This window comes from Alosa sapidissima, chromosome 9, assembly GCF_018492685.1.
Source record: "Alosa sapidissima isolate fAloSap1 chromosome 9, fAloSap1.pri, whole genome shotgun sequence".
Classification (NCBI taxonomy): Eukaryota; Metazoa; Chordata; class Actinopteri; order Clupeiformes; family Clupeidae; genus Alosa; species Alosa sapidissima.
Genome location: NC_055965.1, coordinates 27891486 through 27905121, shown reverse-complemented (window position 1 = coordinate 27905121; position 13636 = coordinate 27891486). Strand labels below are relative to the sequence as shown.

At 40.5% G+C, this 13636-nt stretch overlaps 2 protein-coding genes across 2 annotated transcripts in view; both read right to left on the bottom strand.

Annotated features, from left to right (window-relative positions):
* LOC121719390 (NACHT, LRR and PYD domains-containing protein 12-like) overlaps positions 1-13636 on the bottom strand; it is a 705660-nt gene that overhangs the window by 453 nt on the left and 691571 nt on the right. The gene's annotated exons all lie outside the window — the stretch shown is intronic.
* The window catches only part of LOC121719381, a 43590-nt gene that overhangs the window by 453 nt on the left and 29501 nt on the right, over positions 1-13636 (bottom strand). Inside the window, exons 11-14 of the mRNA XM_042104918.1 lie at positions 3183-3333; positions 824-1779; positions 607-723; positions 76-342 (exon numbers count right to left, since the gene is read on the bottom strand). Of these exons, the coding sequence (XP_041960852.1) occupies positions 76-342; positions 607-723; positions 824-1779; positions 3183-3333 (1491 nt within the window). The remainder of the gene's footprint in view (positions 1-75; positions 343-606; positions 724-823; positions 1780-3182; positions 3334-13636) is intronic.

The window sequence follows — 13636 nt, the reverse complement described above, 5'->3', positions numbered from 1 at the left end:
TCATCAACGCACCACACAAACGCCCCACTGACAGTATGAGAAGGTTTCTTCCTACACGTCGTCAGAGAGGCTGTGTTTTCTTGATAAGGTCTTGATAAAAGTAATAGTCCACTTTTTCAAGGAGAGAGAGCATGATGCCACACGCTGTGTCTCCCTTATTAAGCACCATGTCGATGAGGGAGGTCACCTGGTCCTGCAGCACGCTGGTCTTCTGCAGGATGTTTTGTACTTCAATACTGCTCAAGACAGGAGGCTTATAGGCTTCAAGTCCTAACAGCAGACCTTTCAGTGTAGGTTCTGATGTCCTCTTGACAAGAGCAGGCCGGAAATGGGACAGTCGATCTAGGAGGAAATCATCAAAGTAAGAAGGCTCCCAATTTTGAAACTTGACATTTACATGTCCATGACCCCAACTGCCGTTATGCTCTACCCAAAACCAGACATTTACATCTACATGTCCATGACCCCAACTGCTGTTATGCTCTACCCAAAACCTGTGGTTACCCTAACACACACATAAAAAAAACTTCTTAGTTTAACTTTCAAATGTTTTATTCTGTATACAAAACATATTTTTAAAGAAAGTTCAAGTGATGGGTTGTGTACCTTTGTTTGATATGGAGGTCATTAAAGTATCATGTCTGGATGCTGCTAAGGTAATCTCATGATCGTGTGTCCCTTCACCCCAACTGCCGTTATGCTCTACCCAAAACCTGTGGTTACCTTAACACACACATAAAAAAACTTCTTAGTTTAACTTTCAAATGTTTTATTCTGTATACAAACATATTTTTAAAGAAAGTTCAAGTGATGGGTTGTGTACCTTTGTTTGATATGGAGGTCATTAAAGTATCATGTCTGGATGCTGCTAAGGTAATCTCATGATCGTGTGTCCCTTCACCATATTCAAATCTGTGCAATTTCGCTTCCCATATGGATTTCCCCTCACTCTTCAGCTCCAAATCAAAACGGTCCTCTGGCTTTTTAATGACCACCTTGAAAAACTCTGGAGGTCTGAAGTATTTAAGGGTGATCTCTGGTGGGGAGATCTCAGCATCACAGACAGATGCTTTTAGGCTAAACTCAGTGTTTATCCAAATGGGGATGTTTGGTCGATGTGTTATGATCTCCTTTGCATCTTGGGTTCTGCGTAAATCCTCTTCAACAGCCTGAATCATGGAAGCATCCCTTGGCACAACGTATGTGAGGAGAACCAGGGGTGTCACTCTGGTGCGGTATATTAACACATCCAGATGGGCTTTCATTGGGATTCCTAATTTCACCAGGACTTCTGTCAGTGAGAAGGAGGGCTTGAGGAGCTTTGCGTGGAAGCGGGTCAGCTCACATTTCTCTAGAGTTACACTGCTGTCAACCCCACGCAGAACTCTTACAGCCTCTCTAAGAGAGGAGTCTGAACCTTCCAGACAGGCAAAATGGGGCAGATGAGCCTCCAACAGTTCACCTGAGAGCACTTTGATGTCCATCAAGGGACCAATTGGCTCATATTGCAACATGGCAAGCTCTGCTCTGAATACATGGGGGTCACTGAAGTGATACTGTAGAGAGACTTCAACAGCACACACCCAGCGCAAACCAGACACTGTGCACTCAAAACTTCCTGGTGGAGAGCTGTGTTTATACAATGGGACTACTGTCTCCATGGAAACACAGGGTTCCATCAGGATCCAGTGTGAGGTGTCTTCAACATCTTCACAGGATTTGCAGCAATTTGTTGGTCTGTAATACGTACACTGAGGTTCACCAGCTGAAATGTCCAACCTTTAAGAAAGGAGATCATCATCATCAATACTTTATTCAGGACACAATAAACGCTCCATAGCACAACACAAAACACAGTAAAAGACAGACAAATACACAACAAATACAAGACAAAACACATACAATACAAATAACGAAAACAGTCAGAATTCCTCAATGAACAAAGACATGTTCAGATACAATATTAGCATATAAACTAAAAGGCCAATGGTTCCACAGTCTCAAGGTGAACCTGACCACACTCATTGCAGGGTTCACTAGTGTTGTAATTATGCTGTTGGGTGACTCAGTTATTCTACACATATGTCTGTGCATGAGATTCCTACAGCAGTACAGCAGGACAGATGGATACACCAACACTAACCAACATTTGGCTTGAACTGCTCCATCGTGCCACTTGAAGCAGCAGCCTCACGTCATCATTATATTCCACATTGAGTTTCTGCATACTGCTTTTTTATAGCGCCGCCACAAGTGGGCAGTATACACTGGGGTGCAAAAAGCTTTAAAAAGTGTGGTCTTCACAGAAAAATATCACATGCTAAATTTGCGATTCAGCATATTAGCTCTTGCATACATCATACAGTACTGTCTGTGAATGTCCCTATTATCAGACAGGTCATCAGTTATACAGTATGTGCTCTGAGTATTTGATCTCGTCACACACTTTACTGACAATACCAGAGAGAGAGAAAGCAGGAAATGACAGTTTATTGTCCTCCCTGCTTCTAGCAATCATAATATTACTCTTCTTTGTATTTAATGTCAAAGTCTGAGCCATATTGGGAGGATACCCTTAGTAGCTGTTGAAGGCCAGCACTATATGGACATAGAATCACCAGATCATCTGCATTCATCGGGTGGTTGATAATGGTGTCATACAACATGTTCCACAGTTGTTTAGGAGCTATGATAAATCATCCATACAAATATTAAAAAGAAAGGGAGATAAAATGCTTCCCTGCCTAACTCCATTGCATGGATGTGGGAGAGCGCTTTTCAGTTACTCCCCCCACCCACATTTTTCCTACCAGTCGGGGATTGAACCGGCCACCCTTGGTCACAAGTCCAATTCCCTAACCAGTAGGCCACGGATGCCCCCCTACTGTCATTCAACAGTTAAACAGTTCATAATAATGTTTCTGCCACAACTGAGTCATTTTGTCTGAGCCGCTTAAACAATCAATATTCATAGGTAAAATGTTTTACAGTCATTCATTGTTTTGATTTCTTTCCATAAATTATTAGGACTAATGTTTTGCAGCTTCCTTGCAAGAGTCAGACCTCATTGCATTTTCATTCCGCTGAATGAAACATAGAGCATATTTGAGTTTTGCATTTGCATGTTTCTTATCTCATTAAGATCATAAAATCAATTTAAATGTAAATCTAAATCTTCATACTCAGCCATATTATCAGACAGTCCTCTCATGTCTCTCCTCCAGTCAGGATTGTCTACAGAATCCAAATCATCTTGGTCCACAAAAGTGTCTTCTGAGGAATCTTCCCCAATGATTTTAGGACCACGTATCTCTGGATAAAACACTTTATCACCTGTGAAAATATGAGGCATAAAAATGCATATCTCAATAAGGTAAACAAAAATAAAATAAAATAAAATAAAATAAAATAAAATAAAATAAAATAAATAAATAAAGCTCAGTGCTCCCAGTACTTTACCACCCCATCACGTCTACACTGGCAATTTAGACTTGAGAGGTCTTAGTGTCAGCTGTTGAGTAGTGTCCAGTGATGTTGAAAGTGAGAAGTCTGGCCACACCTTTCCCCCACCCACAATAGTTAATTCATGATGTATTTCTGCGACTGATGAAATACATTAAAGTCAATTTCAATCAGTACTCCCACCATAATACATAATACAAAATACATTTTTTCTTACCAAAAGGGAAACTTGGCTGAAGCCTGCACTCTCTGAGTGTCCTTCTAGTTTAAATAAAGAACCTGTAGTTAAAGTTGTCTGTAATTCACTTCTTTCATTTTTTATTACAACATAAGTGACCTAGTGATATCCAAAATGAGCCTATGATTAGTGTTAACCTATAATTCCTGTGGAACAGGGGCTTTAAGCAAAGAAATGGAGATTATCAGCACCTTCGCACTCAATAAAAGGTAATTTCTGTCAAAAAACATGCAGGCTAAATGTTTTCTCCAAGTAAATTCATGGTGATTTCAAGTTTTTCTCTTAGTCAATCAGTAAGTGTTATGGGGTAATGTTGACACTAGCAGTGAGTGGTATGGGGTAATGTTGACACAAGTCACAGAGAAGACAGGACAATATTTTTTAATTTGATTAAATCACTGATTCAGTCTGGTATGGTAGCTGTTCTGTTGCTGACCGGAAAGCTCTACAGCAGGTGGTGAGGTCACCTGAGAAGATCACCAGATCAGCCCAACCCTCCATCCAGGACATATACCCATCCCGCTGCCACAAAAGAGCCACCAACATCATCAAAGACCCCACCCACCCCACACACAAACTGTTCATCCTCCTACCATCTGGCAAGCGCTACAGCAGTATGCATTGCAAGACTACCAGACTCAGCAACAGCTTCTTCACACAAGCCATCAGACTGCTCAACTCACTCATGAAAACCACAACCCACACACACAAAGACCTGTGGAACTGTGAAAAAGGCAAACTCAATGTTTGCAAAATACTGCTGCTACTTTGCACTTTTGCCATATTACACCTCTTTTCTCTGAACCGCCCCCGTGGGTGCAATTGATTTTCCTAATTTACTTACATGTACCTGTGGAGGGAAAATTCCAATATGCGCTGACAGCAAAATAGGAAAGACAAAAGTGTGAGTATATAAAGTCAATTGCGCTGGAGTGCAAGAGAGAGCCCCTTGTGTTGATCTGTATACCTTTTTAAATATCTATTTGCAGAGGCGGACAGAGTACACAGCTTCATTACTTGAGTAAAAGTACAGATACCCTTTGCTAAATTTTACTCAAGTACAAGTAAAAGTACAACAGTCAGATGTCTACTTCAGTAAAAGTACTAAAGTACTTGTTTTTAAAAGGTTCAAGGAGTACAAGAGTAGCCTACATTTTCTAAATATTGCATTACTACTGCCAGTCTGCCACAGTGCTTACATTTATGTACAAAAACGTCCTACATGGAGTTATGAAAAATGTTAATGTTAATACCTTGGAGAATGTAAAAGGAATTGAAAGTAAAATCAAGTCATTTTCATCTTTTTACCATGTTGCCAGGGATGGGCAGTATTTCTAATACATGTATTTAAAATACGCATTTCAAATATGAAATACCATTTTGTATTTGAAACACTTGAAGCGAAAACTGATATAGTCTGGCGAGGTGGCACATTCCCGGGATGAACCTTCTGCATCTTCATCCATTGTTTCGTCCATGGTTTCGTCTCTTATCTAAATCTGACCATGGAGTTGACTTTGAGTTGAGTTGCGGAAAGCTGAAGGTGGTTGCTGATAGGCTGTCCCAATCAGTGGCGCCTGCACAATCCAATCACGTTTTTTTTTTTTTTTTTTTTTTTACTTTTATTTTTCACAAGTTTTCTGAACAATTGTACATAGCGCCACAGTGCAGCCATGTACATAAATATACAAATATACAGTACAATATACATACACAAATATCCTCTACCCACCCTCGCCAGTCCCCATGCATCCTCATAATCTATCCGTACAAGTTTATATTTGAAGTAAAGTGATCCTACATCTTGCCGCCCTCAAAGAAAAAAATAGAGTATGCCCCACATACATACAAAAAATGAAGAATGTACATAAAAAAGAGGCATAAATAAAATAAATAAATAAAAAGTAACACAAATGATAACAATTAAATACAGGTCATTTAGTCATTTAGTTGTACTCAAGGTAGCCCTACTCCTCTTCCCAGTCTACTGCAGAAACCTCATCAAAATAATCCATGAAAGCCCCCCAGGTGGAATAGAATTCTCCCACGTTTCCTCTGAGAGAGTATTTTATCTTTTCTAACTTTAAATGATACATGATGTCTTTAAGCCATCTGGTGTGGGATGGAGATTTTGGGCCTTTCCAGTTCAACAGATTAAGGCGTCGGGCTAATAAGGTTGCAAATCTCACCACTGTTTGGGATCTTCCTGGCCACAGGAAGTGGGAGTCATCAGGTTCGGTCCCAAAAATGGCCTAAAGCGTCCCTGAGTGATGTAAATACTGCCTCCCAGAATGTTTGCAAGCAAGGGCAGGCCCAGTACATGTGTATCAAGCTAGCTGGAGCACTTTGACACTTTTCGCATAAAGGGTCTATAGAGGGGAAGAATCTTGCCAGTTTTACCTTGGAGTAATGCAATCTGTGAACAATTTTAAATTGTAGCAAGCTGTGTCTGGAGCATGATGAAGATACATGCACCAGTCTCAACATTTTGCTCCATTCATCCTCTGAAAAGCTGAAACCCAGGTCTTCTTCCCAAGATGTTCTTATGTTAGCTACTGTCTGTGGGTTGATGTTGCTTATGAAGGTGTACAGTAAATGAGGGGAGATGGTGCCTCTATGTGGCATTGTTATGGCCAGTAGTTCATCCAGTGATGTTGGGGGGGCCAAATGGGGAAAAGCTTGATAATTATGTTGAACAAAATGTCTTATCTGGAGATAACGGAAATAATCAGAGTTCTTGAGGTTAATTTTTTTTGAGAGCTCACTAAAAGAGGCAAATACCCCATCTACGTAAAGGTCTTGTATGTAGTGTATGCCATTTGAATGCCAGGCTCTGAAAGCTAAGTCAAGCTTTGAGGGTGTAAACAAATGGTTATGCAGTAGTGGTGCCCTGAATGAGATGCCATGTAAATTAAAATGTTTTCTAAACTGTCCCCAAATCCTGAGAGTGTGAGTGACAACTGGATTGTTAATCTTAATCTTTGTAGACTTCAATTGAGCTGAGGCAAGGGAGTAGGCTGAAGTGAAATTGTTTTCCATCCTAACCCAACTTGGAGCCCCATCTCCCTGACTGGATGCCCTCCATCCTAGGACTTTCTGTATATTGCATGCCCAATAGTAATGTAAAAGGTTTGGCAAGGCCATCCCCCCTCCCTTTTTGGTCTTTGCAGATAAGCCTTCTTGATCCTGGGATGTTTACCAGCCCAAATAAATTTTGACATGGCCTTGTCCAGGTCTTTGAATTTGTTCAAGGGGATAAAAATTGGAATATTTTGAAAAAGATAGAGAAAGCGGGGGACAGTGTTCATTTTGATTAGGTTAATACGCCCCACCATAGACATAGGGATAGTCCTCCACCTCTCCATGTCCTGTTTACATTTCTCAATCAGGGGGGAGAAATTGCTTTTAAATAAGTGGTTATATGAGCGAGTGACTGTGATACCCAGATATTTAAATTTTGAGGGCACCGTCTTGAAGGGTAAATTCGGTGTTGGCCGTTTAAGAGCTGCATTGTTAACAGGGAACAAATCACTCTTTTCCAGGTTAAGTTTATAGCCGGAGAGTTTTCCAAAATGTTCCAGAATGCTGAGAATGGCTGGTAAAGATATGTCTGGGTCTGTTATGAAAAGCAAAATATCGTCAGCATAGGCTGAGATTTTGTGAGGAAGCCCCTCTCTAATAATACCTTTAAAAGCCGTATAGCTCCGGAATGCCATTGCCAAAGGTTCAAGGAAAATATCAAAAAGTAGGGGTGAGAGGACATCCTTGTCTGGTTCCTCTTTGAAGAGGAAAATATTCAGAGGATATATTGTTGGTGCGCACTGAAGCCAGAGGGTTAGAATATAATAATTTTACCCAGGATATAACGTTTGGGCCAAATCCAAATTTTTTCAATGTTTCAAAAAGAAAAACCCACTCTACCCTATCAAATGCCTTCTCCGCGTCTAGCGACAAGACCAGTTCAGGTGCCTCCACAGTCTCTTTAGTAAAAATAATGTCAAAGAGCCTGCGGGTATGAGAGGAAGAATGTCTGCCCTGGATAAATCCAGTTTGATCAGGTGAGATGAGGGTGGGGAGGATTCTCTCAAGACGCCTAGCAAGGCCCTTGGCGATAATCTTGTAGTCTACATTAAGGAGGGAAATTGGTCGATACGATCCACATAGTGTGGGGTCTTTTTCTTTTTTGGGTATAAGGCAAATAGATGCTTGGCATAATGTATGTGGCAGATGGCCAATGTCTAGGGATTCTAAACACATGTTTTGCAGTAGAGGTGTGAGTTCCCGGGAAAACTTTTTGTAAAATTCTACGGGTATCCCATCAGGACCTGGGGATTTTCCTGATTGTAAGCTAGAGATAGCGGCTTGGATTTCGTCTTGTACCAGATGGCGTTCTAAATCTGCCCTATCATCCTCATTAAGTACTGGAAATTCTAGGTTTTGGAAAAATGCTGCTATACTCTCAATATTTGGGTTGCATTCAGAAGTGTACAAGTTACTATAATAATGAGCAAATGTGGCATTAATCCTTTTTTGGTCAGTGATAAAGTTCCCAGACAGATCTTTAATTTCTGATATATATTGTGAAGCATATGACTGGCAAATCTGATGGGCCAATAATCTTCCAACCTTATCACCCTGTTCATAAACCAGATGGCGTGCTCTAAGCAGTTGTTGTTCTGCCTCTGCAGTAGATGCCAGGTCAAACATGCTTTGCAATTTTAGCCTTTTCTGATCCGGAGAGGGAGATATAGCATGTTGGATATCTAGATTTTTGATTTTGTCTGATAAGTCAGATAGCATACTTGAGCGAAGTTTTTTATTGTAGGCAGCAATGCTGATAATATGGCCCCTCAGATACGCTTTGAGTGTTTCCCAGAGTGTACCAAATGTGGTCTCCTCTGAGGAGTTTGTGTCCAAAAATACCTGTATATGTACTTTAATTGCTTCTGTAAACTCTGGGTTGGATAACATGAGTGGATTTAAACGCCAGATTCAATGTGCTACAGGGCAGTCAGTGAAAGTTAAATGAAATGAAACAGGGGCATGGTCTGAGATAGTGATACTGTGATAGGTTGTCTGTCTAACCGAGGGGATTAGCTTAGTGTCAAGCTGAAAAAAGTCGATTCGGGAGTAAGTCTGGTGTACCGGCGAGAAGAAAGAAAAAACCTTGCTGTTTGGATTTGCAAATCTCCAGGGATCAAACAGACTGTATTCCTCCATTATATGTTTAATGGCTGTGGCTGTTTTAGACAGGGGAATAACCCTTGGTGAGGATCGGTCCAAAGTAGGATCCACAGCACAATTAAAATCTCCCCCTATTATGAGGAGGTGGTTGTCAACATTTGGGAGGATGGAGAAAAGTTTGATTATAAAGTCACTGTCATCCCAATTGGGAGCATACACACAGGCCAAAACGACCTGCTTGTTACACAATTGTCCAGATGCAATAACAAACCTGCCATCTTTATCTGGTATGACAACTTCGCTAACCCAAGGTATACCGTTCCGTATGATAATGGCTGTCCCTCTAGCCCTTGCATTAAACCCAGAGTGGATGATGTCACCTATCCATTTCCTTTTCATTTCGAGGGCCTCAGTTGTGCGTAAGTGGGTTTCCTTAACAAAGACTATGTCAGCTTTGAGATCTGCAAGACGAGCTAACACCCTATTCCTTTTGAGGTCTGCAAGACGAGCTAACACCCTATTCCTTTTGACTGGGTTATTCAGGCCCTTCACATCTCATGTGATGAAGTGTATATCTCTAGTGTTACTCATCCTATAGTGTATATCTCTAGTGTTACTCATCCTATAGTGTATATCTCTAGTGTTACTCATCCTTTAAGGTTAGTTGTGTTACCAAATTCAGTGGGGATACCATAAAGAGAGAGAATCAAAAGCTAATAATATAAAAAAAGAAAGAAAAAAAAAACATAAAAGGAAGCTTAATGATTTTAGGGTGTGGCAATTGCTGAGTATTGCTCAACATGTGCTAAATAAGAGACATAGGCAGCTTATGTGAGTGATGCACAACCCCCTCCCCTCTATACACTTACCCGAACAAAGTGCATTAACCCCCCCTACAATTCTAGTAGACTTGCTTTGGATATAGCTAACTACCATGTTCCTCCACTTTACACGTCTCCCGTAACTGAAGGAATGTTTTTAAATATATCTAATAAACATTCTACTGGGTGTAACAGATCTTTGTAATCAGCATAACATTAAACACTAACAGTTCACTCATAAAGGCATCCATGTCCCATAGCTGTAAGTGTCCATATCAGAAATGAAGGACAGGGAAAAAAAAGAGAACATTTTAACATCTTAACAAAGATAATCTACATGAGACTTTTGCTTTATAATGCTAGCTAAAAAGTCAACAAACTATTGTTTATGTTTGGAAGACAAGAGTGATTCAGCCTAGTGAATCAGACTCACAGAACCAGAACATTAGGTGAGCTCCACGGCGATCGATGCTTGACAGGTGATATTGTAGCCACATCAGGACGTCTCCGGGCCTCCTTCTACATTCTCCGACGGCTCGGATATCCCTGTGGTGGAGGCCTGTCGGTTTGCGATATGCTCTTTAACCAACGCGCTGGCCTCCAGCGGCGACTTGAATTTCTGCTCTGCTCCGTTGAATGTGAAACGCAGCGTCGCGGGATGAACCAGGGAGTATTTCAGATGTGCCTCTCGTAGCAGCTTCTTAACCGACATGAAAGCAGCGCGTCTCTGGAGCAAGTCAGCGCTAAGGTCTGGGTAGAAACTAATTTTGTGGCGAGGCGAGGCGGAGGATCAGCTCTTTTGTTCGGAAATGGTGGAGTCGGACGATCATTGCCCTCGGGGGTTTGGACAGATCCAGTGGACGTAAAGACCGGTGCGCCCGGTCAACCTCCGGCGGCTTAGGAAAGTTGTCTACCCCGAACACTTCCACCAACAAGGTCTCGATGAAAACGGAGGGCTGGGGACCTTCAATTTTCTCAGGCAGACCTATGACTCTGATATTTTGTCTGCGTGATCTATTCTCCAAGTCATCCAGCCTTGAACGCAGTTTCCCTGTTTCTGCCATCAGGTCAGTGTAGTTTCTCTCCAGGTCTGAAACTTTACTGTCCACTGTAGTAAGACCCTCTTCTAAGTCTTGGATTTGCTGACCATGTGTAGCAACTGTGACATTCAGTGTGGCGACTGTATTTTTGAGCTCGGACAAAATTTCCTCCTTCATTGCTAATACATCCGACCGAACCTCATCCAATAGCCCCTTGAGATAAGCGTGGCTAATCGGTGAGCCGTCATTGCTAGCTTGTGGGCTTGAGTAGCTTTGGTTCTTGTAGATTTACTCATCTTGTCTTGACCACAACACTTAAGAAAGTTACTTATCTTGTCAAGTACACCCAATAGTCGTAGTTGTTTTGTAGAAAATATACAATAATACGGAAATTCTGAGGAGCGTTCTAAAACACGTCTTCACTCAGCCATGAACCGGAAGTCCCCAATCCAATCACGTTTGAGAGGGAAACAACAAATTGAGGGTTTCTGAGAGGTCAGTGGATCTTCTGGCCAATCGATTTCCGTTTCGGAAATGAAAATTAACAAAACAAAAAACGAGGGATTATTTGATTTCCGTTTTAAAATACAAAATCAAAAAACGAGAATTAAGTCGTTCTCCGTTTTCCTAATCGGTTTCAAAACATCAAAATACAAATATCGAAATTAGTCTTAAATTTCGACGGTCATTATTCAATGAAGCCTAGTCTTAGGCTAATCTGAGTAGCCTAGGGCCTAGGCTACCCAGAAGCTCGCATCATAGTCTTAGACTAACTTGGTAAAAAAAGGCTACCAGTTAGATATGGCAGCCTTGGAAAGTGTTGCGAGGGATATAGAAGAGATGGTTAAAAAGGACATGTCTTATGCAGAAATCCCAAACACTTTAACAAATAACTTTGGTTCACAAAGAGGTTACTCTGAGAGGAGCATCCTACGATTTTGCACCCAGCATAATTAGGCATCCACTAACTCGGGACCACCTGGAAACTGAGGTGGCGCAGTTTGCGAGGTAGCCTAGGCCCTAGGGGATGCCAGGCCTACTGCGGTCACGTAGCCTATACTGTATGCAATTATTTTACTCATTTTACTTTGATGTATTTATTAGGTTGGTCCAACATACAGTACCTCAGAATTATTGGCACCTCTGCTAAAAAATGAAAGGAGGAAAAATGAGGAAATATCCAACTTATAGCCTAAGGACACCTGGTTTGATGCTCAGGAACAGAGTTTATTTACAATGATGCGCATCAAGGGAGAGACAGCATGACTTCACCTAAAGATCCATCAGCTGCTCTAACTAGACAAGGAAATAGTTAGGGTTTAAGTATCCTTCCAGGCTGACGGGAGATGGTGTTGGTCATCCCATCTCACGTGGACTACACTGAATCAGACCCTGATTAGTGGCAACCTGGCAATCCGGAGCAGATAGCTACTGACGCAGCCATGCAGAACAGTGAAACACTGCAAAGTCATAATATTCATGCTTATCTCTAAATACAGTCACACACAGATATACACAGGGACAGTACAGATATCATACAGTCATTACATAGAATCATACTTTTAGTATCAAAGTGACTCACTAATGAGAAATGCAGAACATTAAACCACATATTGGAATATTGGACATAATGCAGAACATTAAACCATATATTGGAATATTGGACATAATGTTCTATTCCACTTTCTCTCAGATTATTTTATATTAGATTACATTAAACTTGTGTAAAGTGTAACAGCGGATGAAAAGGATGACAGCAAAGTAGTTACTAAGATTACTATGACAACTGGTAGTTACTAAGATCATTTCCATCTCTGGATTTATTAGATTACATTAAACTTTGTCATTGTGCAGAGTACAACAGAGACAATGAAATGCAGTTTGTGTCTAACCAGAAGAAAAGATATAGTGCAGTGTAGACAGTAGTATACAGTTATTTTCAGAAGGTGGTTTAGAGTAGTATAAATTAGTTAAATTATAAATTATAAAATATAAGTATGTGCAGTGTATTAGCAGTAACCTTATAAGAGCAGAATAAATATGGCTGTAATATGAACAATGTATGAACATCATGTACAGATATGTGCAATGTAGTGGCAGTATACATTATAGTAGTAAGAACAATATAGATATATGCAGTGTATTAACAGAATATATTACAGAAAAACTGAATAAATATGGATATTTAGTATGAACCATATAAACAGATATGTACAGTATGTACAGCTATGTGCAGTGTGGTAACAGTACCATCGTAGTGCAGAAACAGTAACATTATAATAGTAGGCCTATTAAGAATAAGTGCCGGATGAAGAGCAGTAAAATAGTAATAGTAGAGCAGTAGCAGTAAACAAATAGACACTATGGATGATTGATGCTCATTGAGCTCAATGCAAATCAAACCAGCTATAATAGGCTAACTGAAATAAAACCATGCCAATCTGTATGGTGAAGGGTATGTGATGGAGCTATTTTAATTCCAAAGGCCAGGGGAACTTTATCAGGATGCATAGTATACTGGATCCATGAAATAACTGGCCTTTAAAAATAAAAATCTACCTGCCTCTATGGGAATGTAACATAGGGGTGCCAATACTTATGACCCTATTTTAAGGAAGAAAATTTAGTTATTTATGATACATTAATCATTCACAAAGAAAATTGGTGTCCTTATAGGTTAAATATTTCCTATTTTTTTACTTAAGGCATTAAGATCAATTTCCAAAAGATTTACATTCCTCTTTTTAGTCAACTTTAGCAGAGGTGCCAATAATTCTGAGGTACTGTATGTTGGACCAACCTAATAAATACATCAAAGTAAAATGAGTGATTGCATACAGTAGGCATGGTAGGCTACATGACCGCAGGCCTGGCATCCCCTAAGGCCTAGG